Genomic DNA, 27,997 nt, shown 5'->3' with positions numbered 1-27,997 from the left:
AATGCTGAAGTTTGGCAACTCGAACCTTCAGCTCCCTCCACAGATTTTCTAAGGGATTAAGGTCTGGAGACTGGCTAGGCCACTCCAGGACCTTAATGTGCTTCTTCTTGAGCCACTCCTTTGTTGCCTTGGCCGTGTGTTTTGGGTCATTGTCATGCTGGAATACCCATCCACGAACCATTTTCAATGCCCTGGCTGAGGGAAGGAGGTTCTCACCCAAGATTTGACGGTACATGGCCCCGTCCATCGTCCCTTTGATGCGGTGAAGTTGTCCTGTCCCCTTCGCAGAAAAACACCCCCAAAGCATAATGTTTCCACCTCCATGTTTGACGGTGGGGATGGTGTTCTTGGGGTCATAGGCAGTATTCCTCCTCCTCCAAACACGGCGAGTTGAGTTGATGCCAAAGAGCTCGATTTTGGTCTCATCTGACCACAACACTTTCACCCAGTTCTCCTCTGAATCATTCAGATGTTCATTGGCAAACTTCAGACGGGCCTGTATATGTGCTTTCTTGAACAGGGGGACCTTGCGGGCGCTGCAGGATTTCAGTCCTTCACGGCGTAGTGTGTTACCAATTGTTTTCTTGGTGACTATGGTCCCAGCTGCCTTGAGATCATTGACAAGATCCTCCCGTGTAGTTCTGGGCTGATTCTTCACTGTTCTCATGATCATTGCAACTCCACGAGGTGAGATCTTGCATGGAGCCCCAGGCCGAGGGAGATCGACAGTTATTTTGTGTTTCTTTCATTTGCGAATAATCGCACCAACTGTTGTCACCTTCTCACCAAGCTGCTTGGCGATGGTCTTGTAGCCCATTCCAGCCTTGTGTAGGTCTACAATCTTGTCCCTGACATCCTTGGAGAGCTCTTTGGTCTTGGCCATGGTGGAGAGTTTGGAATCTGATTGATTGATTGCTTCTGTGGACAGGTGTTTTTTATACAGGTAACAAGCTGGGATTAGGAGCACTCCCTTTAAGAGTGTGCTCCTAATCTCAGCTCGTTACCTGTATAAAAGACACTTGGGAGCCAGAAATCTTTCTGATTGAGAGGGGGTCAAATACTTACAGTGGGGAGAACAAGTATTTGATACACTGCCGATTTTGCAGGTTTTCCTACTTACAAAGCATGTAGAGGTCTGTAATTTTTATCATAGGTACACTTCAACTGTGAGAGACAGAATCTAAAGCAAAAATCCAGAAAATCACATTGTATGATTTTTCAGTAATTAATTTGCATTTTATTGCATGACATAAGTATTTGATCACCTACCAACCAGTAAGAATTCCGGCTCTCACAGACCTGTTCGTTTTTCTTTAAGAAGCCCTCCTGTTCTCCACTCATTACCTGTATTAACTGCACCTGTTTGAACTCGTTACCTGTATAAAAGACACCTGTCCACACACTCAATCAAACAGACTCCAACCTCTCCACAATGGCCAAGACCAGAGAGCTGTGTAAGGACATCAGGGATACAATTGTAGACCTGCACAAGGCTGGGATGGGCTACAGGACAATAGGCAAGCAGCTTGGTGAGAAGGCAATAACTGTTGGCGCAATTATTAGAAAATGGAAGAAGTTCAAGATGACGGTCAATCACCCTCGGTCTGGGGCTCCATGCAAGATCTCACCTCGTGGGGCATCAATGATCATGAGGAAGGTGAGGGATCAGCTCAGGACTACACGGCAGGACCTGGTCAATGACCTGAAGAGAGCTGGGACCACAGTCTCAAAGAAAACCATTAGTTACATACTATGCCGTCATGGATTAAAATCCTGCAGCGCACGCAAGGTCCCCCTGCTCAAGCCAGCGCATGTCCAGGCCTGTCTGAAGTTTGCCAATGACCATCTGGATGATCCAGAGGAGGAATGGGAGAAGGTCATGTGGTCTGATGAGACAAAAATAGAGCTTTTTGGTCTAAACTCCACTCGCGGTGTTTGGAGGAAGAAGAAGGATGAGTACAACCCCAAGAACACCATCCCAACCGTGAAGCATGGAGGTGGAAACATCATTCTTTGGGGATGCTTTTCTGCAAAGGGGACAGGACGACTGCACCGAATTGAGGGGAGGATGGACGGGGCCATGTATCGCGAGATCTTGGCCAAAAACCTCCTTCCCTCAGTAAGAGCATTGAAGATGGGTCGTGGCTGGGTCTTCCAGCATGACAACGACCCGAAACACACAGCCAGGGCAACTAAGGAGTGGCTCCGTAAGAAGCATCTCAAGGTCCTGGAGTGGCCTAGCCAGTCTCCAGACCTGAACCCAATAGAACATTTTTGGAGGGAGCTGAAAGTCCGTATTGCCCAGCGACAGCCCCGAAACCTGAAGGATCTGGAGAAGGTCTGTATGGAGGAGTGGGCCAAAATCCCTGCTGCAGTGTGTGCAAACCTGGTCAAGACCTACAGGAAACGTATGATCTCTGTAATTGCAAACAAAGGTTTCTGTACCAAATATTAAGTTCTGCTTTTCTGATGTATCAAATACTTATGTCATGCAATAAAATGCAAATTAATTACTGAAAAATCATACAATGTGATTTTCTGGATTTTTGTTTTAGATTCCGTCTCTCACAGTTGAAGTGTACCTATGAAAAAATTACAGACCTCTACATGCTTTGTAAGTAGAAAAACCTGCAAAATCGGCAGTGTATCAAATACTTGTTCTCCCCACTGTATTTCCCTCATTAAAATGCAAATCAATTTATAACATTTTTGACATGCGTTCTTCTGGATTTTTTTGTTGTTATTCTGTCTCTCACTGTTCAAATAAACCTACCACTAAAATTATAGACTGATCATGTCTTTGTCAGTGGGCAAACGTACAAAATCAGCAGGGGATCAAATACTTTTTTCCCTCACTGTATAGTGTATCTCTATTAGAATCCACTAATATGAAGGGGTGTCCTCATACTGCTGTATATATAGTGTATCTCTATTAGAATCCACTAATATGAAGGGGTGTCCACATACTGCTGTATATATAGTGTATCTCTATTAGAATCCACTAATATGAAGGGGTGTCCACACTGCTGTATATATAGTGTATCTCTATTAGAATCCACTAATATGAAGGGGTGTCCACATACTGCTGTATATATAGTGTATCTCTATTAGAATCCACTAATATGAAGGGGTGTCCACATACTGCTGTATATATAGTGTATCTCTATTAGAATCCACTAATATGAAGGGGTGTCCACATACTGCTGTATATATAGTGCATCTCTATTAGAATCCACTAATATGAAGGGGTGTCCACATACTGCTGTATATATAGTGTATCTCTATTAGAATCCACTAATATGAAGGGGTGTCCACATACTGCTGTATATATAGTGTATCTCTATTAGAATCCACTAATATGAAGGGGTGTCCTCATACTGCTGTATATATAGTGTATCTCTATTAGAATCCACTAATATGAAGGGGTGTCCACATACTGCTGTATATATAGTGTATATATCTCTATTAGAATCCACTAATATGAAGGGGTGTCCACATACTGCTGTATATATAGTGTATCTCTATTAGAATCCACTAATATGAAGGGGTGTCCTCATACTGCTGTATATATAGTGCATCTCTATTAGAATCCACTAATATGAAGGGGTGTCCACATACTGCTGTATATATAGTGCACCTCTATTAGAATCCACTAATATGAAGGGGTGTCCTCATACTGCTGTATATATAGTGCATCTCTATTAGAATCCACTAATATGAAGGGGTGTCCTCATACTGCTGTATATATAGTGTATCTCCATTAGAATCCACTAATATGAAGGGGTGTCCACATACTGCTGTATATATAGTGTATCTCCATTAGAATCCACTAATATGAAGGGGTGTCCACATACTGCTGTATATATAGTGTATCTCTATTAGAATCCACTAATATGAAGGGGTGTCCACATACTGCTGTATATATAGTGTATCTCTATTAGAATCCACTAATATGAAGGGGTGTCCACATACTGCTGTATATATAGTGTATCTCTATTAGAATCCACTAATATGAAGGGGTGTCCACATACTGCTGTATATATAGTGTATCTCTATTAGAATCCACTAATATGAAGGGGTGTCCACATACTGCTGTATATATAGTGTATCTATCTCTATTAGAATCCACTAATATGAAGGGGTGTCCACATACTGCTGTATATATAGTGTATCTCTATTAGAATCCACTAATATGAAGGGGTGTCCTCATACTGCTGTATATATAGTGCATCTCTATTAGAATCCACTAATATGAAGGGGTGTCCACATACTGCTGTATATATAGTGTATCTCTATTAGAATCCACTAATAAGAAGGGGTGTCCACATACTGCTGTATATATAGTGTATCTCTATTAGAATCCACTAATATGAAGGGGTGTCCACATACTGCTGTATATATAGTGTATCTCTATTAGAATCCACTAATATGAAGGGGTGTCCACATACTGCTGTATATATAGTGTATCTCTATTAGAATCCACTAATATGAAGGGGTGTCCTCATACTGCTGTATATATAGTGTATCTCTATTAGAATCCACTAATATGAAGGGGTGTCCACATACTGCTGTATATATAGTGTATCTCTATTAGAATCCACTAATATGAAGGGGTGTCCACATACTGCTGTATATATAGTGTATCTCTATTAGAATCCACTAATATGAAGGGGTGTCCACATACTGCTGTATATATAGTGTATCTCTATTATAATCCACTAATATGAAGGGGTGTCCACATACTGCTGTATATATAGTGTATCTATTAGAATCCACTAATATGAAGGGGTGTCCACATACTGCTGTATATATAGTGTATCTCTATTATAATCCACTAATATGAAGGGGTGTCCACATACTGCTGTATATATAGTGTATCTCTATTAGAATCCACTAATAAGAAGGGGTGTCCACATACTGCTGTATATATAGTGTATCTCTATTAGAATCCACTAATATGAAGGGGTGTCCACATACTGCTGTATATATAGTGTATCTCTATTAGAATCCACTAATATGAAGGGGTGTCCACATACTGCTGTATATATAGTGTATCTCTATTAGAATCCACTAATATGAAGGGGTGTCCTCATACTGCTGTATATATAGTGTATCTCTATTAGAATCCACTAATATGAAGGGGTGTCCACATACTGCTGTATATATAGTGTATCTCTATTAGAATCCACTAATATGAAGGGGTGTCCACATACTGCTGTATATATAGTGTATCTCTATTAGAATCCACTAATATGAAGGGGTGTCCACATACTGCTGTATATATAGTGTATCTCTATTATAATCCACTAATATGAAGGGGTGTCCACATACTGCTGTATATATAGTGTATCTATTAGAATCCACTAATATGAAGGGGTGTCCACATACTGCTGTATATATAGTGTATCTCTATTATAATCCACTAATATGAAGGGGTGTCCACATACTGCTGTATATATAGTGTATCTCTATTAGAATCCACTAATAAGAAGGGGTGTCCACATACTGCTGTATATATAGTGTATCTCTATTAGAATCCACTAATATGAAGGGGTGTCCACATACTGCTGTATATATAGTGTATCTCTATTAGAATCCACTAATATGAAGGGGTGTCCACATACTGCTGTATATATAGTGTATCTCTATTATAATCCACTAATATGAAGGGGTGTCCACATACTGCTGTATATATAGTGTATCTCTATTAGAATCCACTAATAAGAAGGGGTGTCCACATACTGCTGTATATATAGTGTATCTCTATTAGAATCCACTAATATGAAGGGGTGTCCTCATACTGCTGTATATATAGTGTATCTATTAGAATCCACTAATATGAAGGGGTGTCCACATACTGCTGTATATATAGTGTATCTCTATTAGAATCCACTAATATGAAGGGGTGTCCACATACTGCTGGATATATAGTGCATCTCTATTAGAATCCACTAATATGAAGGGGTGTCCACATACTGCTGGATATATAGTGCATCTCTATTAGAATCCACTAATATGAAGGGGTGTCCACATACTGCTGGATATATAGTGCATCTCTATTAGAATCCACTAATATGAAGGGGTGTCCACATACTGCTGTATATATAGTGTATCTCTATTAGAATCCACTAATATGAAGGGGTGTCCACATACTGCTGTATATATAGTGTATCTATCTCTATTAGAATCCACTAATATGAAGGGGTGTCCACATACTGCTGTATATATAGTGTATCTCTATTAGAATCCACTAATATGAAGGGGTGTCCACATACTGCTGTATATATAGTGTATCTCTATTAGAATCCACTAATATGAAGGGGTGTCCTCATACTGCTGTATATATAGTGTATCTCCATGCATGTATATTATATTCCTCTTGTGTTACTATTTTTCTTATATATAATAATTGTTTTACTCTTCGTCATTGGCTAAGGGCTTGTAAGTAAAGCATTTCACGGTGAAGTCTACACCCGTTGTATTCGGCGCATGTGACAAATAAAATGAGATTAGGTTTGAAGGGTGTTGTGTGAGAGTCAGTTGACCACAACACAACAGTTACGGATCATTTATGAAAAATGGTAGTGTGAACTCCATAACTCGCCACATTTCTCTTTCTACTCCCTTCCTCCCTCCCTCCCTCCCCCTCTCCCTCCCTCCCCCTCTCTCCCTCCCACCCCCTCTCTCCCTCCCACCTTATCCCCCTCCCTCTCTCCCTCCCTCCCACCTTATCCCCCTCCCTCCCTCCCCCTCTCCCTCCCTCCCCCTCTCTCCCTCCCACCCCCTCTCTCCCTCCCACCTTATCCCCCTCCCTCCCTCCCTCCCTCCCTCCCTCCCTCCCTCCCTCTCTCCCTCCCTCCCTCCCTCCCTCCCTCCCTCCCTCCCTCCCTCCCCCTCTCTCCCTCCCTCTCTCTCTCCCTCCCACCTTATCCCCCTCCCTCCCTCCCTCCCTCCCTCTCTCCCTCCCTCCCTCCCTCTCTCCCTCCCTCTCTCCCTCCCTCCCCCTCTCTCCCTCCCTCTCTCTCTCCCTCCCACCTTATCCCCCTCCCTCCCTCCCCCTCTCTCCCCCTCTCTCCCTCCCACCTTATCCCCCTCCCTCTCTCCCTCCCTCCCACCTTATCCCCCTCCCTCCCTCTCTGTAGGAGTATGATGAGGAGTGGGGGAGGAAGACTCAGAGAGAGAAGTTCCGATGGCATAACTCTCAGTGGTTAGAGATGGTGGAGAGCAGGCAGATGGAGGATGGAGAGCCCTTCATGTACGGAGACGATGGAGAGATGGACAGACCTGACCTCTTCTACAGCACTGGTCAGTACACACACGCACACACACACACACACACGCACACACACACACACACGCACACGCACGCACGCACACACACGCACGCACGCACGCACGCACGCACGCACGCACGCACGCACACACACACACACGCTTCTTAAGTGCTGGTCAGTAAAGTGTATACAGTGCTATTTGAATGAATCACCCATAGCATTTTTAGATCCAGTGTGCTGTTCGGTTGTCTCTTTGAGTTCCACCAGCAGCTGTTAGGAAGATGATGGTGTGAGAACCTTTAGAGGAAGACCTCTCTCTCTCTCTCTCTCTCTGTGTCCAGATGGGATCACCCCTGCGTCAGGAGCAGTCAGTCCAGACTTCTTCAGTGATCCCTACGCACAGAATGGAGACGGACAACATGGGTATGATAGTGAGACAACCTTTAACTCTCCCAGACACTATTGATTCCTCTCACCCATACACACTCACCTTTACATGTCATCCATACAGTACTCTTCCAGTATACCTGTTAGTATCAAACACCTTGGAGGATAGAGTCTAACACCTTGGAGGATAATAATAATAATATAATATATAATATGCCATTTAGCAGACGCTTTTATCCAAAGCGACTTACAGTCATGTGTGCATACATTTTTTGTGTATGGGTGGTCCCGGGGATCGAACCCACTACCTTGGCGTTACAAGGACCACATAGAGTCTAACACCTTGGAGGATAGAGTCTAACACCTTGGAGGGTAGGGTCTAACACCTTGGAGGATAGGGTCTAACACCTTGGAGGATAGGGTCTAACACCTTGGAGGATAGGGTCTAACACCTTGGAGGGTAGGGTCTAACACCTTGGAGGATAGAGTCTAACACCTTGGAGGGTAGGGTCTAACACCTTGGAGGATAGGGTCTAACACCTTGGAGGATAGGGTCTAACACCTTGGAGGATAGGGTCTAACACCTTGGAGGATAGGGTCTAACACCTTGGAGGATAGGGTCTAACACCTTGGAGGATAGGGTCTAACACCTTGGAGGATAGGGTCTAACACCTTGGAGGATAGGGTCTAACACCTTGGAGGGTAGGGTCTAACACCTTGGAGGATAGAGTCTAACACCTTGGAGGGGGGGTCTAACACCTTGGAGGGGGGGTCTAACACCTTGGAGGATAGGGAGTTGTGGGGGTAGGGGTGTAGGCCGTGGGGGGTGGAGGGGGGGGGGGGGGGGGGTGTAGGCCGTCAGAAAGTATTCACACCCCTTGGCTACACACAATACCACAATGTCAAAGTGGAATTATGTTTTACAAATTTTTACAAATTAATTAAAAATGAAAAGCTTAAATGTCTTGAGTCAATTAGTATTCAACCCCTTTGTTATGGCAAGTCTAAAGAAATTCAGGAGTAAACATTTGTTTAACAAGTCACATAAGTTGCATGAAATCACTCTGTGTGCAATAATAGTGTTTAACATGATTTTATGACTACCTTATATCTGTACCCCACACATACAATTATCTGTAAGGTCCCTCAGTCGAGCAGTGAATTTCAAGCACAGATTCAACCACAAAGACCAGGGAGGTTTTCCAATGCCTCGCAAAGAAGGGCACCTATTGGTAGATGGGTAAATATAGAAAAAGCAGACATTGAATATCCCTTTGAACATGGTGAAGTTATTAATTACACTTTGGATGGTGTATCAATACACCCAGTCACTACAAAGATAATTAATTAATTAGACTGACTAGCTCTCTAAGTCACAGAGGTTATGATCATATTAGTGGGTAGGTCTGTGTGACAGGTTATGATCCTATTAGTGGGTAGGTCTGTGTGACAGGTTATGATCCTATTAGTGGGTAGGTCTGTGTGACAGAGGTTATGATCCTATTAGTGGGTAGGTCTGCGTGACAGAGGTTATGATCCTATTAGTGGGTAGGTCTGTGTGACAGAGGTTATGATCCTATTAGTGGGTAGGTCTGTGTGACAGGTTATGATCCTATTAGTGGGTAGGTCTGTGTGACAGGTTATGATCCTATTAGTGGGTAGGTCTGTGTGACAGGTTATGATCCTATTAGTGGGTAGGTCTGTGTGACAGGGGGTCAATGCAAATAGTCCGGGTAGCCATTTGATTAACTATTTAGCATTCTTATGGCTTGGGGGTAGAAGCTGTTAAGGAGCCTTTTGGACCTAGACTTGGCGCTCCTGTACCACTTGCTGTGCGGTAGCAGAGAGAACAGTCTATGACTAGGGTGGCTGGAGTCTTTGACCATTTTTGGGGCTTTCCTCTGACACCACCTGGTATAGAGGTCCTGGATGGCAGGAAGCTTGGCCCCAGTGATGTACTGGGCTGTACGCACTACCCTCTGTAGTGCCTTACAGTCGGATGCCGAGCAGTTGCCATACCAGGCGGTGATGCAACCGGTCAGGATGCTCTCGATGTTGCAGCTGAATAACCTTTTGAGGATCTGAGTACCCATGCCAAATCTTTTCAGTCTCCTTAGGGGGAATAGGCGTTGTCGTGCCCTCTTCACGACTGTCTTGGTGTGTTTGGACCATGCTAGTTTGTTGGTGATGTGGACGCCAAGGAACTTGAAGCTCTCGACCCGCTCAATACAGACCCGTTGATGTGAATGGGGGGTGTGCTCGGCCCCTCTTTTCCTGTAGTCCACGATCAGCTCTTTTGTCTTGATCACGTTGAGGGAGAGGTTGTTGTCCTGGCACCACATTGCCAGGTCTCTGACCTCCTCCCTATAGGCTGTCTCATCATTGTCGATGATCAGGCCTACCACCGTTGTGTCGTCTGCAAACTTAATGATGCTGTTGGATTTGTGCGGTTGTGGGTGAACAGGGAGCACGCACCCCTGAGGGGCCCCCGTGTTGAGGATCAGCGTGGCAGATGTGTTGTTGCCTACCCTTACCACCTGGGGGCGGCCCGTCAGGAAGTCCAGCATCCAGTTGCAGAGGGAGGTGTGAATGTTGACCTGTTTAAAGCCTTTACTCACATTGGCTACGGGTTAGAGTGCGATCACACAGTCTTCCGGAACAGATGTTGCTCTGATGCGTGGTTCAGTGTTGCTTGCCTTGAAGCGAGCATAGAAGACATTTAGCTCATCTGGTAGGCTCGCGTCACTGGACAGCTCGCGGCTGAGTTTCTTTTGTAATCAGTAATAGTTTGCAACCCCTGCCACATCCGACGAGCGTCAGAGCCGGTGTAGTAGGATTCAATCTTAGTGCTGTATTGACGCTTTGCCTGTTTGATGGTTCGTCGGAGGGCATAGCGGGATTTCTTAAAAGTGCCTGGATTAGTGTCCCGCTCCTTGAAAGTGGCAGCACTAGCCTTTAGCTCGGTGCGGATGTTGCCTGTAATCCATTCTGGTTGGGATATGTACGTACGGTCACTGTGGGGACGTCGTCGATGTACTTATTGATGAAGCCAGTGACTGAGGTGGTATACTCCTCAATGCCATTGGATGAATCCCGGAACATATTCCAGTCTGTGCTAGCAAAACAGACCTGTAGCGTAGCATCCGCATCATCAGACCACAGTTTATCATGAGATACTCTACCTCAGGCGAGCAAAACCTTGAGACTTCCTTAATATTAGAAATCGCGCACCAGCTTTTTTTGACAAATGGACACAGACCACCTCCCCTCGTTTTATGGAGGTTGATGTTCTGTCTTGCCGATGAGATAATCCAGCAAACTGTATATTATCCATGTCCTCGTTCAGCCACGACTCAGTGAAACATAAAATGTTACAGGGATTATAATCTTCATTGACAGGGCAGCAATGGAGCAAGGATTATTATCTTCATTGACAGGGCAGCAATGGAGCAAGGATTATAATCTTCATTGACAGAGCAGCAATGGAGCAAGGATTATTATCTTCATTGACAGAGCAGCAATGGAGCAAGGATTATTATCTTCATTGACAGGGCAGCAATGGAGCAGGGATTATAATCTTAATTGACAGGGCAGCAATGGAGCCGGGATTATAATCTTAATTGACAGCAGCAATGGAGCAAGGATTATTATCTTCATTGACAGGGCAGCAATGGAGCAGGGATTATAATCTTCATTGACAGGGCAGCAATGGAGCAGGGATTATAATCTTCATTGACAGGGCAGCAATGGAGCAGGGATTATAATCTTCATTGACAGGGCAGCAATAGAGCAGGGATTATAATCTTAATTGACAGGGCAGCAATGGAGCAGGGATTATAATCTTCATTGACAGGGCAGCAATGGAGCAGGGATTATAATCTTCATTGACAGGGCAGCAATGGAGCAGGGATTATAATCTTCATTGACAGAGCAGCAATGGAGCAGGGATTATAATCTTCATTGACAGAGCAGCAATGGAGCAGGGATTATAATCTTAATTGACAGGGCAGCAATGGAGCCGGGAGGTTGAGAAGGTTTGTCATGGGCTCTCAAATCCTCAAAAGGTTCTACAGCTGTACCATTGAGAGCATCTTGACTGGCTGGATCACCGCCTGGTATGGTAACAGCACCGCCCTCCATCGCATGGCACATCACTGGTGCAGAGCTCCCTGCCATCCAGGACCTCTATGTCAGAGCTCCCTGCCATCCAGGACCTCTATATCCGAGCTCCCTGCCATCCAGGACCTCTATATCCGAGCTCCCTGCCATCCAGGACCTCTATGTCAGAGCTCCCTGCCATCCAGGACCTCTATATCCGAGCTCCCTGCCATCCAGGACCTCTATACCAGTGCTCCCTGCCATCCAGGACCTCTATATCAGAACTCCCTGCCATCCAGGACCTCTATATCCGAGCTCCCTGCCATCCAGGACCTCTATATCAGAGCTCCCTGCCATCCAGGACCTCTATATCAGAGCTCCCTGCCATCCAGGACCTCTATGTCAGAGCTCCCTGCCATCCAGGACCTCTATATCAGAGCTCCCTGCCATCCAGGACCTCTATATCCGAGCTCCCTGCCATCCAGGACCTCTATGTCAGAGCTCCCTGCCATCCAGGACCTCTATATCCGAGCTCCCTGCCATCCAGGACCTCTATATCCGAGCTCCCTGCCATCCAGGACCTCTATATCCGAGCTCCCTGCCATCCAGGACCTCTATATCCGAGCTCCCTGCCATCCAGGACCTCTATACCAGAGTTCCCTGCCATCCAGGACCTCTATACCAGAGCTCCCTGCCATCCAGGACCTCTATATCCGAGCTCCCTGCCATCCAGGACCTCTATATCCGAGCTCCCTGCCATCCAGGACCTCTATATCCGAGCTCCCTGCCATCCAGGACCTCTATATCCGAGCTCCCTGCCATCCAGGACCTCTATACCAGAGTTCCCTGCCATCCAGGACCTCTATACCAGAGCTCCCTGCCATCCAGGACCTCTATATCCGAGCTCCTTGCCATCCAGGACCTCTATACCAGAGTTCCCTGCCATCCAGGACCTCTATATCAGAGCTCCCTGCCATCCAGGACCTCTATGTCAGAGCTCCCTGCCATCCAGGACCTCTATATCAGAGCTCCCTGCCATCCAGGACCTCTATATCCGAGCTCCCTGCCATCCAGGACCTCTATATCAGAGCTCCCTGCCATCCAGGACCTCTATATCCGAGCTCCCTGCCATCCAGGACCTCTATATCCGAGCTCCCTGCCATCCAGGACCTCTATACCAGAGCTCCCTGCCATCCAGGACCTCTATATCCGAGCTCCTTGCCATCCAGGACCTCTATATCCGAGCTCCCTGCCATCCAGGACCTCTATATCCGAGCTCCCTGCCATCCAGGACCTCTATATCCGAGCTCCCTGCCATCCAGGACCTCTATATCCGAGCTCCCTGCCATCCAGGACCTCTATACCAGAGTTCCCTGCCATCCAGGACCTCTATACCAGAGCTCCCTGCCATCCAGGACCTCTATATCCGAGCTCCCTGCCATCCAGGACCTCTATATCCGAGCTCCCTGCCATCCAGGACCTCTATATCCGAGCTCCCTGCCATCCAGGACCTCTATATCCGAGCTCCCTGCCATCCAGGACCTCTATACCAGAGTTCCCTGCCATCCAGGACCTCTATACCAGAGCTCCCTGCCATCCAGGACCTCTATATCCGAGCTCCTTGCCATCCAGGACCTCTATACCAGAGTTCCCTGCCATCCAGGACCTCTATATCAGAGCTCCCTGCCATCCAGGACCTCTATGTCAGAGCTCCCTGCCATCCAGGACCTCTATATCAGAGCTCCCTGCCATCCAGGACCTCTATATCCGAGCTCCCTGCCATCCAGGACCTCTATATCAGAGCTCCCTGCCATCCAGGACCTCTATATCCGAGCTCCCTGCCATCCAGGACCTCTATATCCGAGCTCCCTGCCATCCAGGACCTCTATACCAGAGCTCCCTGCCATCCAGGACCTCTATATCCGAGCTCCTTGCCATCCAGGACCTCTATACCAGAGTTCCCTGCCATCCAGGACCTCTATATCAGAGCTCCCTGCCATCCAGGACCTCTATGTCAGAGCTCCCTGCCATCCAGGACCTCTATATCAGAGCTCCCTGCCATCCAGGACCTCTATATCAGAGCTCCCTGCCATCCAGGACCTCTATGTCAGAGCTCCCTGCCATCCAGGACCTCTATGTCAAGCGGTGTGAAAGGACGGGCCGGAAAATGGTTAAAGACTCTAGCCACGCAAGCCATAGACGGTTCTCTCTGCTGCCGCACGGCAAACAGTACCGGAGCATCAAGTGTGACACCAACAGGCTCCTGAACAGCTTCTATCCCCAACCCATAAGACTGATAACAGAATGGCTACAGACTATTTGAGTATTTTATTTATGCACACACACAGACAGAGACAGAGAGACAGAGACAGAGAGACAGAGAGACAGAGACAGAGACAGTGAGAGAGAGAGAGAGAGAGACAGAGACAGAGAGAGAGAGAGACAGAGACACAGACACACACACAGACAGAGACAGAGAGACAGAGAGACAGAGACAGAGACAGTGAGAGACAGTGAGAGACAGTGAGAGAGAGAGAGAGAGAGAGAGAGAGAGAGAGAGAGAGAGAGAGAGAGAGAGACAGTGAGAGAGAGAGAGAGAGAGAGAGAGAGAGAGAGAGAGAGAGAGAGAGAGAGAGAAAATGCAAATGCCTCTATCCCCCCAAAAAATGGTCAGCAGCTCTGTCGCACGCTGGATCTAGTCAATGGTAGGCTTCAAGGGGCTTCTTACAGTAGGTACACCTACAGCTCATCCCTTGGGAGTAGTACTGTAGATTACTTTATCACTGACCTCAACCCAGAGTCTCTCAGCGTTCACTGACACCCCTATCAGATCACAGCAAAATCACAGTCTACTAGAACAGAGCAATACTCAATCATGAGGCATCAAAGCCAAAGGAACTGAATAATATTAAGAAATGCTATAGATGGAAGGAAAGTAGTGTAGAAACCTACCAAAAAACAATTAGGCAACAACAAATTCAATCCATTCTAGACAACTTCCTGGACAAAACGTTTCACTGTAATAGTGAAGGTGTAAATTTGACAGTAGAAAACCTAAATAGTATACAGTGCATTCGGAAAGTATTCAAACCCCTTGACTTTTTCCACATTTTGTTACGTTACAGCCTTATTCTAAAACGGATGTAATTGTTTTTTCCCCCTCATCAATCTACACACAATACCCCATAATGACCAAGCAAAAATCGTTTTTTATAAATTTTAGCAAATGTATAATGAAAAACCCCGGAAATAACACATTTACATAAATATTCAGACCCTTTGCTATGAGACTCGAAATTGAGCTCAGGTGCATCCTGTTACCATTGATCATCCTTGAGATGTTTCTACAACTTGATTGGAGTCCATCTGGTGTAAAATCAATTGATTGGACATGATTTGGAAAGGCACACACCTGTCTATATAAGGTCCCACAGTTGACAGTGCATGTCAGAGCAAAAACCAAGCCATGAGGACGTAGGAAGGGTACAAAGAAATGTCTGCAGCATTGAAGGTCCCCAAGAACACAGTGGGCTCCATCATTCTTTTTATTTTTTTTGTCATTTAGCAGACGCTCTTATCCAGAGCACACACACACACACACTAACACACACACTAACACACACACTAACACACTAACATTGAAACTCCTTGCATTTGATAACGTTGTAATATTTCTAATGTTACTATATATTTGTCTCTCTCCAGTGGAGGAGCTGATGGGTTTGACCTGACTACGGGGACATCGAGCCGACCAGCCACCGGCTTCGGCTTCAGACCAGACGAACAGTTCTTCTACGACTACACTTCTTCCAGATAGAGACCTTCTCCCCATCCACAGTCTGACCAACCCCCATTCACTCACCATCAACACTTAACACTGACCAACCCCCATTCATTCACTATTAACACTTAACACTGACCAACCCCCATCAACACTTAACACTAACCAACCCCCATCAACACTTAACACTGACCAACCCCCATTGACTCACTATGAACACTAGATGTGCCTCCCAAATGGCACCCTATTCCCATAGGGTTCTGGTGAAAGTAGTGCACTATATATGAAATAGGGTACCATTTGAGATGCAACCTAACACTATCTAGTGTTATTGATACAGGGAGTGTCAGAATGTTAGCGACTAGTCGTCATTTTTCAGTAACCGCTGCATCAGAATCTCCTGGCTTTACTTTCCTGACTTCTGTGTGCTAATGCAAGCTGACAGCCATAGATGGTTTTTTATACACTATATTTACTGGATTTGAAATGATTCAAATGTATTTATTGGAATGTTTTTATTATTCGGGCAATGCTAAGGTAGGTGCAAATATCATGCTACATGTTGACTTTTATTTGAACATGAAGTAGCGGAGGGCTTAAATTATGTTTTTAATTTGTAGACATTTAAATGTTTATATCAGCACACAAACCACACACTTCTGCATGAATATTACTTAAAACTAAGGACCACTGAATCATTAATAAAAAGACGGTAATCAAAATAGAATTGCAATACAGGCTACTAAGGCAGGCTTGAAACCACTTTAATTTAGAATTAAAGGTGCTACACATGTATTTATTTTGTTGCATTGTAATTTCAGAAAATGTCCATAATATATCTGCAGTAATAGTGGAATGAAAGTGTTTCACAGTATTGCTTACCCACCAATGTTGTGGTTGGCTGTGATATTCACTTTTAGATTTCTCACCGCCAGAGTGGAATCTGTTGTCAAAATGGGAAAGTAGTTTTTTGACTTTGTGGCTGTTTTATGTAGTGGAAATCGGCTCAGGTGGTCCTTTCCTGGTTGCAAAAATACAACACTGTTCGCTCAATTTCAGTTTATGTGAGAAAACAAGCAGTGTAGGGAATCATTGTACCATCTAAATCTCTGTGAAATATATTTTCAATAACAAAAAGCTTTTTGAAGCTGGTGGACCAAAACCGAAAGTAAAAGGCTCAGGCGTGAGTCTCCGCCATGTTACAGGGGAATAGAATGCGGGGGAGGAGATTTGTTTTGAATGCAGCATAAAGCTGTTGCAATTCACCTAGCTTCCACACAGGGGGGCAATTCACCTAGCTTCCACATAGGGGAGAAATTCACCTAGCTTCCACATAGGGGAGAAATTCACCTAGCTTCCACATAGGGGAGAAATTCACCTAGCTTCCACATAGGGGAGAAATTCACCTAGCTTCCACATAGGGGAGAAATTCACCTAGCTTCCACATAGGGGAGAAATTCACCTAGCTTCCACACAGGGGAGAAATTAGTCTAGCTTCCACACAGGGGAGAAATTCACCTAGTTTCCACATAGGGGACCTAGTTTCCACATAGGGGAGAAATTCACCTAGCTTCCACATAGGGGAGAAATTCACCTAGCTTCCACATAGGGGAGAAATTCACCTAGCTTCCACATAGGGGAGAAATTCACCTAGCTTCCACATAGGGGGGCAATTCAGAGAAATTCTAAGTGTAGCACCTTTAAATTCTTGTTATTATATCTGCATGAACAGACAAACCACTCACGTTGTCAGCTTTGGCATTAAAAAAAAATAATCTAATAATAATAATAATTTAGCTCTAGGATCACGTTACTCTAACTATATTTAACATAACATAATATGCTCTTCAATGCTACTGCTATTGCACTGCATTTAAAATCACCATTACATGTTCTCAATACACTGTAGAGTGCACACCTTGTAACTACACGTAACGAAATAATCATGCGCTAGTTAACTATGTATAATGTGTATATATATACTAATCTGTTGGGGTCAGGCTGTATTGGCCCTGCAGGCTAGCCCTAATCTAGACCAGCAACATGTGTTTAGAGAGTTGGGCCATTGAGGTTTCTCCATTATGACACTACAACATTCTACGACAGCCATGTTAGGGAGCCCCATTTAACAGGGAGAGGCGATACTGACACACCTGGTGTCCAACTTTATATATCGTGTGCCAAGTTGAGTGGAAACAAACAGATTAGGTTCAGCCAGTTGTCCTGATGAGCCCTCCCCAGCTAGCTAGTTTATGTTTGTTGCTAGAAACTTTCAGCGAGATTTTGAAACTTTTGAAACGTAAAGGCCGTATTTGTACATTTTCGGTGAAAATCACTACAATAAATGTGCTTTAGCCGTCACCCTGGCCTGATATTGGCTACACTAGCTAGCTACTTCCCTCATTACTGCGGCAAGAGGAAGAGTGAAGGACCCTGTGTTGTTGTGTTGTCGGCTAGCAGCTCAAACTCTCCCCATTGAGCAGTAGACTGTATCACGGTGACATCTACCAATATTACAAGTTATTTCTCCTGTAGGCTGCAAATCAAGTGGGATGGAACAAATTGGAGATGGTGACCATTATACTACAGGTTATTTCTCCCTCGCCCATCGAAATAAACATCCCTTTCTTTTCCAAGTTTTAACTAGCACCATGCTGCTGTTGTTTCCAGCTAGCCAGCATGCACTAGCTGCTGTTGTTTCCAGCTATCCAGCATGCACTAGCTGCTGTTGTTTCCAACTAGCCAGCATGCACTAGCTGCTGTTGTTTCCAGCTAGCCAGCATGCACTAGCTGCTGTTGTTTCCAACTAGCCAGCATGCACTAGCTGCTGTTGTTTCCAGCTAGCCAGCATGCACTAGCTGCTGTTGTTTCCAACTAGCCAGCATGCACTAGCTGCTGTTGTTTCCAGCTAGCCAGCATGCACTAGCTGCTGTTGTTTCCAACTAGCCAGCATGCACTAGCTGCTGTTGTTTCCAGCTATCCAGCATGCACTAGCTGCTGTTGTTTCCAACTAGCCAGCATGCACTAGCTGCTGTTGTTTCCAGCTAGCCAGCATGCACTAGCTGCTGTTGTTTCCAACTAGCCAGCATGCACTAGCTGCTGTTGTTTCCAGCTAGCCAGCATGCACTAGCTGCTGTTGTTTCCAACTAGCCAGCATGCACTAGCTGCTGTTGTTTCCAACTAGCCAGCATGCACTAGCTGCTGTTGTTTCCAGCTAGCCAGCATGCACTAGCTGCTGTTGTTTCCAGCTAGCCAGCATGCACTAGCTGCTGTTGTTTCCAACTAGCCAGCATGCACTAGCTGCTGTTGTTTCCAGCTAGCCAGCATGCACTAGCTACTGTTGTTTCCAACTAGCCAGCATGCACTAGCTGCTGTTGTTTCCAACTAGCCAGCATGCACTAGCTGCTGTTGTTTCCAACTAGCCAGCATGCACTAGCTGCTGTTGTTTCCAGCTAGCCAGCATGCACTAGCTGCTGTTGTTTCCAACTAGCCAGCATGCACTAGCTGCTGTTGTTTCCAACTAGCCAGCATGCACTAGCTGCTGTTGTTTCCAACTAGCCAGCATGCACTAGCTGCTGTTGTTTCCAGCTAGCCAGCATGCACTAGCTGCTGTTGTTTCCAGCTATCCAGCATGCACTAGCTGCTGTTGTTTCCAGCTAGCCAGCATGCACTAGCTGCTGTTGTTTCCAACTAGCCAGCATGCACTAGCTGCTGTTGTTTCCAACTAGCCAGCATGCACTAGCTGCTGTTGTTTCCAGCTAGCCAGCATGCACTAGCTGCTGTTGTTTCCAACTAGCCAGCATGCACTAGCTGCTGTTGTTTCCAACTAGCCAGCATGCACTAGCTGGGAAGGGCAGCAAGAGTATATCAGGACGACTGACTAAACCCAATCCATTCGTCTCCACACTCGACTCTCAGATGCGCGACATACGTCACCATTTGGGCACCAGTCTTGTCCGTATAGCCTCTCCACCATTAACAGAACATGGAATATTTAAAGGATCAATAAGTCAAGTCAGAAGCTAGCAGATTCATTATTTACCAACAACTACAAATCTCAATAAAACTAAATCACGTTTTGAAGTTCACTTTCCTTGCTTTGTCTAAGAATACTCATGAATCTAGCAAATACGTTTTGTGGGTCAGAGTGCAGTATTTATTTAGTTTCATAGCACAAACCTTTGCCAGCAAGTTTCTCACACTGGCATTAGCCAGGGGGCTGCCCGGACAAGTCCAGGGGGGGTTGCCTAGCAACACGTGCCTCGGAGGGAGGCAACATCTGCATAGAGTGGTGTGGAGGAGGAGTCTGGAAGCGACATCACCATTCATTTCCTGGATTCAGGGTTCACTCAAAACATAGTTTTAAGCTTTGTTTTACTATTGACAGCTACAGCTGATTTGGGGATTGTACTGTACATCGATTTGCTCTCCTTAAATATTTCTAATCTGATGTATTTTGTTTCAGTCTCTGAATTGTTTAATCAAACTTTTCACCACCAGCTCCTGATATCAGGGCATAAAAAACTACAATCTGTTCCTGAATTAGCCTCCATGGGCGCCCAGCTATATCCTGTCCCAGCTTGTTTTCCCTGGCTAAACTAGCTGGCTAGCTGAACTTTGTCAAACTTCATATATACTGCACCCTCAACTTCAAAACTCCTTTGCTAGTTATACAATCATGTAACTAAGAAATTCCCTGGAAAGGAACTTGAAAATTCTTTATTGTTTTGTTGAATAGTCATGATTGGTTCGCACGGTGGCAAAGGAAATCATTGCTACTTAACGCGGATCCAAGTTCAGTTTTGAGCTCCATTGGCGTAGGGTTAGCTGAATGTTTCGTGCAGCCATGGCTTGATGGGATATGTAGTTATTTTGCCAACACAGCCACATATGTACACAGTCTTGTACCTTTTTTAAACCAACTATTGTATTTGTTGATTAAATTGGACTTTATTAATGTAATGAATAATCCAGGAATGTTAATTGACATTAAAAAAAAACGAATAATAAAGCAACTCTACAGCCAATGGCTAAATGACTTCTGGGCTCCTCCTCTCCACTCTATAGCGCTAGTGGTGAACGACTCCTGGTATCGGAGTCGTTGGAGTCGACACTCTCGACAAATGCTCTAAACCAGGGGTATTCAACTCTGACCCTATACCAGGGGTATTCAACTCTGACCCTATACCAGGGGTACTCAACTCTGACCCTATACTAGGGGTATTCAACTCTGACCCTATACCAGGGGTATTCAACTCTGACCCTATACCAGGGGTATTCAACTCTGACCCTATACCAGGGGTATTCAACTCTGACCCTAAACCAGGGGTATTCAACTCTGACCTTATACCAGGGGTATTCAACTCTGACCCTATACCAGGGGTATTCAACTCTGACCCTATACCAGGGATATTCAACTCTGACCCTAAACCAGGGGTATTCAACTCTGACCCTATACCAGGGGTATTCAACTCTGACCCTATACCAGGGGTATTCAACTCTGACCCTACGAAGTCTGGAGCCAGCTGGTTTTCTGTTCTACCTGATAATTAATTGCACCCACCTGGTGTCCCAGGTCTAGATCAGTCCCTGATTAGAGGGGAATCACCCACCTGGTGTCCCAGGTCTAGATCAGTCCCTGATTAGAGGGGAATCACCCACCTGGTGTCCCAGGTCTAAATCAGTCCCTGATTAGAGGGGAATCACCCACCTGGTGTCCCAGGTCTAAACCAGTCCCTGATCAGAGGGGAACAATTTAAGAAACGCAGTGGAACTGGCTTCGGGGTCCAGAGTTGAGTTTGAGGGCTCTAAACAATGCTATGTAACTGAATGTCTAGAATTAGAACAATATGTAAAATTCGAAAAGTTGGCCCAACTGTCTAAATATATGGCTATGACCGAGACAGTATTAACCAGAATGTATTGCATGACTAGATTGATGGTGGTAGACAGTGGTTTGCTTGTGTAAAAATGATATGGGCTCTTGCAATGATGGTAAAAATCAGTAGGCTACATTTGGGTTTGAATAAACAGAAAGGATTCAACGTGCAGTAAATGTCTTACACTTACAGCAAGCAATGTGTCAGAACATACAGTAGACAGCAGTAGACACTTTCCTATTCTGTGACACTCTTCACGACTATTCTGTGACACACTTCACGACTATTCTGTGACACACTTCACGACTATTCCGTGACAGACTTCACGACTATTCTGCGACACACTTCACGACTATTCTGCGACACACTTCACGACTATTCTGTGACACCCTCACGACTATTCTGTGACACCCTTCACGACTATTCTGTGACACACTTCACAACTATTCTGTTACACTCTTCACGACTATTCTGTGACACACTTAACGACTATTCTGTGACACCCTTCACGACTATTCTGCGACACACTTCACGACTATTCTGCGACACACTTCACGACTATTCTGTGACACACTTCACGACTATTCTGTGACACACTTCACGACTATTCTGCGACACACTTCACGACTATTCTGCGACACACTTCACGACTATTCTGCGACACACTTCACGACTATTCTGTGACACACTTCACCATGAATTACGTCTGTTGCTCGTTGACAATAGAGTGCTTTTATTTGATATGTTTATATGTACAGTATTCTCAGTTTATATTAACTATGATTTTATATTAGAGCTTTTGTTTATTGTTTGTTTTATAATAGAGGTCATCTTTATTATTTTGTTAATCGTATTTAAAGTATGTGTTACTTTATTGTGTTAGTGTAAGGGAAGAACAGCACAGTAGTGTATTTAATGTGAGAATAGTACCCGAAGTTCATAGGAACTACTGGAAACCACTGCTGTAGCATCCTCTGCTGCTACGAAGGACCTTAGAAAACCATGTGAGGGATTTATTGGTATGGAGTGTGAACATTAGCGCAATTAAAATCACTGTTAAAATCAAAATGTCTGTCAATTATTCAACAATTAACATGGACATCAAAAAATTAACATGGACATTTAAAATTCCGTTACATTTAGCTGATTTTTGTTAATTGAAAACATATTAAATATGAAGTATTTCATTTGAATATGAATAAAATATTATGGTCATGCATGATTGGTCAGGACAATTCCCTTTTATTGTGAAAAAACATCAGTAGCACAAAGAATTGAAGACACTGAAATGAAAGTGAATGTAGAGGAGAGTAGGGGAGAGCAGGGGAGAGCATTGGGAGAGCAGGGGAGAGGAGAGGAGAGGAGTGAAGGGGAGAGCAGGGGAGAGTAGAGGAGAGGAGGGGAGAGTAGGGGAGAGTAGAGGAGAGGAGGGGAGAGTAGAATAGGGGAGTAGAGATAGTAGGGGAGAGTAGAGGAGAGGAGGTGAGAGTAGAATAGGGGAGAGTAGAGGAGAGGAGGGGAGAGTAGAATAGGGGAGAGTAGAGGAGAGGAGGGGAGAGTATAATAGGGGAGAGGAGAGGAGGGGAGAGTAGAATAGGGGAGAGTAGAGGAGAGTAGAGATAGTAGGGGAGAGTAGAGGAGAGTATGGGAGAGTAGGGGAAAGTAGGGGAGAGTAGGGGAGAGTAAGGGAGAGTAGGGGAGAGTAGGGGAGATTAGAGGAGAGTAGGGGAGAGTAGAGGAGAGTAGAGATAGTAGGGGAGAGTAGAGGAGAGTATGGGAGAGTAGGGGAAAGTAGGGGAGAGTAGGGGAGAGTAGAGGAGAGGAGGGGAGAGTAGAATAGGGGAGAGTAGAGGAGAGTAGAGATAGTAGGGGAGAGTAGAGGAGAGGAGGTGAGAGTAGAATAGGGGAGAGTAGAGGAGAGGAGGGGAGAGGAGAGGAGAGTAGGGGAGAGTAGGGGAGAGTAGGGGAGAGTAGAGGAGAGTAGGGGAGAGTAGGGGGGAGGAGAGGAGAGTAGGGGAGAGTAAGGGAGAGTAGGGGAGATTAGAGGAGAGTAGGGGAGAGTAGAGGAGAGGAGGTGAGAGTAGAATAGGGGAGAGTAGAGGAGAGGAGGGGAGAGGAGAGGAGAGTAGGGGAGAGTAGGGGAGAGTAGGGGAGAGTAGGGGGGAGGAGAGGAGAGTAGGGGAGAGTAAGGGAGAGTAGGGGAGATTAGAGGAGAGTAGGGGAGAGTAGAGGAGAGGAGGTGAGAGTAGAATAGGGGAGAGTAGAGGAGAGGAGGGGAGAGGAGAGGAGAGTAGGGGAGAGTAGGGGAGAGTAGAGGAGAGTAGGGGAGAGTAGGGGGGAGGAGAGGAGAGTAGGGGAGAGTAAGGGAGAGTAGGGGAGATTAGAGGAGAGGAGGGGAGAGTAGGGGAGAGTAGAGGAGAGTAGGGGGGAGGAGAGGAGAGGAGAGTAGGAGGGAGTAGAGTAGGGGAGAGTAGAGGAGAGGAGGGGAGAGGAGGGGAGAGGAGAGTAGGGGAGAGTAGAGGAGAGTAGGGGAGAGGAGGGGAGAGTAGGGGAGAGTAAGGGAGAGTAGAGGAGAGTAGGGGAAAGTAGGGGAGATTGGAGTAGAGTAGGGGAGAGTAGGGGAGAGTAGAGGATAGTAGGGGAGAGTAGGGGAGAGTATAGGAGAGTAGGGGATAGGAGAGGAGAGGAGAGTAAGGGAGAGTAGGGGAGAGGAGGGGAGGGGAGAGTAGGTGAGAGTAGCGGAGAGTAGAGGAGAGGAGAGTAGGGGAGAGGAAAGCAGAGGAGAGTAGAGTAGAGGAGAGTAGGGGAGAGTAGGGGAGGGGAGAGGAGAGGAGAGTAGGGGAGAGTATGGGAGAGTAGAGGAGAGGAGAGTAGGGGAGAGGAGGGGAGAGTAGAGGAGATGAGGGGAGAGGAGAGGAGAGTAGGGGAGAGTAGAGGAGAGTAGAGGAGAGTAGGGGAGAGTAGGGGAGAGGAGGGGAGAGTAAGGGAGAGGAGGGGAGAGTAGGGGAGAGTTGAACCATCCTTGTTCTAGGAAACCAGATATTTAGGAAGAGGTCATCATTTCATTGAATCTGTGAAGGAAGAAACCACATGGAAAAACTGGTAAACTCAGACACACCAGTAGGATTGTCAAAAGTTTGCCGACAGACAGTACTTAGTATTCAGAACAGAGTGTCGGCAGTCCATCTCTTTTGTGTTCACACAGCAAAGACCTTGAAGTCGTCAGCCACTCAGCCTTTTAAAATACTCCAAACCAGAAGGTGGCAGTAGCGTTGTTTGGCAAGGCTGTGTGTTACTTATACTCAACGTGTGTATTCATGGATGTCAAGGGAAGCCAGGCTTCCAAAATATTTGACTAATAAAAATGATAAAATAATTGATATTTTGTCTTTCTGTGTTTTCATAAATTTCCGTCAATTTGCAAGTGGCTGAATCTCACCGGAGCGAGGGAAACAGCGCCCCCTCTGTCTCAGTATGTGTAGCCCATGTTTCTGATGCTGTCTGGACCAAAAGAGTAGCAATTGATTGATTGATGCGTGCAAGAATTTGGTTTTGTCTTTCCAAGGGAAGAAGCTTGTGTTGATGTCCTGCAGTAGCTAGCTTGCTAAATCGGCCTGTTCCTAAGCCATGGATGGAGATCGGGATTTGTACTTGTGGTTTTGACTTAATTCTCTGTACAGGCCAATGGTTATGATGGCGATTCTAATCTAACCATAAATTCATATATTGTGCCACTGACCTGAGACGATTGAAGTTCAATATGTAGCCTAGATGTAACCTAGTAGGCTCACGTTAACTAGCTAGCTAACTTAGCTGGTTCATTGTTGCTCACGTTAACTAGCTAGCTAACTTAGCTGGTTCATTGTTGCTCACGTTAACTAGCTAGCTAACTTAGCTGGTTCATTGTTGCCCATGCGAAATGGCAAGCATTTTAGCTAGGGAGCCTATGACAACAAAAACTAAAAGCGTACTGTATGACAGAGACATAGACCGTTTTGCCAACATGAAAGAGAGGAGGATGGCGATGGCGTTCAACTAGTCTACAAGCAGGGTGAGTCAACACGTTTTGTTTTACTTACGCACACACACACACACACAGACACACACACACACAGACACACACACACACATACACACACACACACACAGACAGAAATCGGCCCCATGGACAGCCACATGATATTTAGCAACATTGGACTAAATTGCTTTTGGCATCTTTAAGTTTGTTTTCAGTGTATTAAACTAAGCATATATAACCTTGTAGATTTGATGATGTTTAAATGTTGAAGTTGAAATGGTGCTGGAATAGTGGAGGCAGGGCTCCTGTTGTCTTTGGGCTAGGGTTAGGGTTAGGGTTAGTTAGTATAGTGGAGGCAGGGCTCCTGTTGTCTTTGGGCTAGGGTTAGGGTTAGGGTTAGTTAGTATAGTGGAGGCAGGGCTCCTGTTGTCTTTGGGTTAGGGTTAGGGTTAGGGTTAGTTAGTATAGTGGAGGCAGGGCTCCTGTTGTCTTTGGGTTAGGGTTAGGGTTAGGGTTAGGGTTAGTTAGTATAGTGGAGGCAGGGCTCCTGTTGTCTTTGGGTTAGGGTTAGGGTTAGGGTTAGTTAGTATAGTGGAGGCAGGGCTCCTGTTGTCTTTGGGCTAGGGTTAGGGTTAGGGTTAGTTAGTATAGTGGAGGCAGGGCTCCTGTTGTCTTTGGGCTAGGGTTAGGGTTAGGGTTAGTTAGTATAGTGGAGGCAGGGCTCCTGTTGTCTTTGGGCTAGGGTTAGGGTTAGGGTTAGTTAGTATAGTGGAGGCAGGGCTCCTGTTGTCTTTGGGTTAGGGTTAGGGTTAGGGTTAGTTAGTATAGTGGAGGCAGGGCTCCTGTTGTCTTTGGGCTAGGGTTAGGGTTAGGGTTAGTTAGTATAGTGGAGGCAGGGCTCCTGTTGTCTTTGGGTTAGGGTTAGGGTTAGTTAGTATAGTGGAGGCAGGGCTCCTGTTGTCTTTGGGCTAGGGTTAGGGTTAGGGTTAGTTAGTATAGTGGAGGCAGGGCTCCTGTTGTCTTTGGGTTAGGGTTAGGGTTAGTTAGTATAGTGGAGGCAGGGCTCCTGTTGTCTTTGGGTTAGGGTTAGGGTTAGGGTTAGGGTTAGGGTTAGTTAGTATAGTGGAGGCAGGGCTCCTGTTGTCTTTGGGCTAGGGTTAGGGTTAGGGTTAGTTAGTATAGTGGAGGCAGGGCTCCTGTTGTCTTTGGGTTAGGGTTAGGGTTAGTTAGTATAGTGGAGGCAGGGCTCCTGTTGTCTTTGGGCTAGGGTTAGGGTTAGGGTTAGGGTTAGGGTTAGTTAGTATAGTGGAGGCAGGGCTCCTGTTGTCTTTGGGTTAGGGTTAGGGTTAGGGTTAGTTAGTATAGTGGAGGCAGGGCTCCTGTTGTCTTTGGGCTAGGGCTAGGGTTAGGGTTAGGGTTAGTTAGTATAGTGGAGGCAGGGCTCCTGTTGTCTTTGGGTTAGGGTTAGGGTTAGGGTTAGTTAGTATAGTGGAGGCAGGGCTCCTGTTGTCTTTGGGTTAGGGTTAGGGTTAGGGTTAGTTAGTATAGTGGAGGCAGGGCTCCTGTTGTCTTTGGGCTAGGGTTAGGGTTAGGGTTAGTTAGTATAGTGGAGGCAGGGCTCCTGTTGTCTTTGGGTTAGGGTTAGGGTTAGGGTTAGTTAGTATAGTGGAGGCAGGGCTCCTGTTGTCTTTGGGTTAGGGTTAGGGTTAGGGTTAGTTAGTATAGTGGAGGCAGGGCTCCTGTTGTCTTTGGGTTAGGGTTAGGGTTAGGGTTAGGGTTAGTTAGTATAGTGGAGGCAGGGCTCCTGTTGTCTTTGGGCTAGGGTTAGGGTTAGGGTTAGTTAGTATAGTGGAGGCAGGGCTCCTGTTGTCTTTGGGTTAGGGTTAGGGTTAGGGTTAGGGTTAGTTAGTATAGTGGAGGCAGGGCTCCTGTTGTCTTTGGGTTAGGGTTAGGGTTAGGGTTAGGGTTAGTTAGTATAGTGGAGGCAGGGCTCCTGTTGTCTTTGGGCTAGGGTTAGGGTTAGGGTTAGTTAGTATAGTGGAGGCAGGGCTCCTGTTGTCTTTGGGCTAGGGCTAGGGTTAGGGTTAGGGTTAGTTAGTATAGTGGAGGCAGGGCTCCTGTTGTCTTTGGGTTAGGGTTAGGGTTAGGGTTAGTTAGTATAGTGGAGGCAGGGCTCCTGTTGTCTTTGGGTTAGGGTTAGGGTTAGGGTTAGGGTTAGTTAGTATAGTGGAGGCAGGGCTCCTGTTGTCTTTGGGCTAGGGTTAGGGTTAGGGTTAGTTAGTATAGTGGAGGCAGGGCTCCTGTTGTCTTTGGGTTAGGGTTAGGGTTAGGGTTAGGGTTAGTTAGTATAGTGGAGGCAGGGCTCCTGTTGTCTTTGGGCTAGGGTTAGGGTTAGGGTTAGTTAGTATAGTGGAGGCAGGGCTCCTGTTGTCTTTGGGCTAGGGTTAGGGTTAGGGTTAGTTAGTATAGTGGAGGCAGGGCTCCTGTTGTCTTTGGGTTAGGGCTAGGGTTAGGGTTAGGGTTAGTTAGTATAGTGGAGGCAGGGCTCCTGTTGTCTTTG

General features: G+C 45.8%; 1 protein-coding gene across 1 annotated transcript in view; it reads left to right on the top strand.

Annotated features, from left to right (window-relative positions):
* LOC311121601 (kinesin-associated protein 3-like) overlaps positions 1-16,335 on the top strand; it is a gene marked incomplete at its 5' end in the record, with an annotated part of 51,550 nt that extends 35,215 nt beyond the window's left edge. Inside the window, 3 exons of the mRNA XM_084196065.1 lie at positions 7,143-7,305; positions 7,616-7,697; positions 15,465-16,335. Coding sequence (XP_084052191.1) covers positions 7,143-7,305; positions 7,616-7,697; positions 15,465-15,576 — 357 coding nt within the window. The remainder of the gene's footprint in view (positions 1-7,142; positions 7,306-7,615; positions 7,698-15,464) is intronic.
* Between the last annotated feature and the right edge of the window lie 11,662 nt (positions 16,336-27,997).

Source organism: Coregonus lavaretus, assembly GCF_964263955.1.
Source record: "Coregonus lavaretus genome assembly, contig: HAP1_SCAFFOLD_2946, whole genome shotgun sequence".
In the NCBI taxonomy this organism is placed as follows: domain Eukaryota; kingdom Metazoa; phylum Chordata; class Actinopteri; order Salmoniformes; family Salmonidae; genus Coregonus; species Coregonus lavaretus.
Note: the sequence above shows the minus strand (reverse complement) of the source record. Positions and strands in the feature narration are given on the sequence as shown.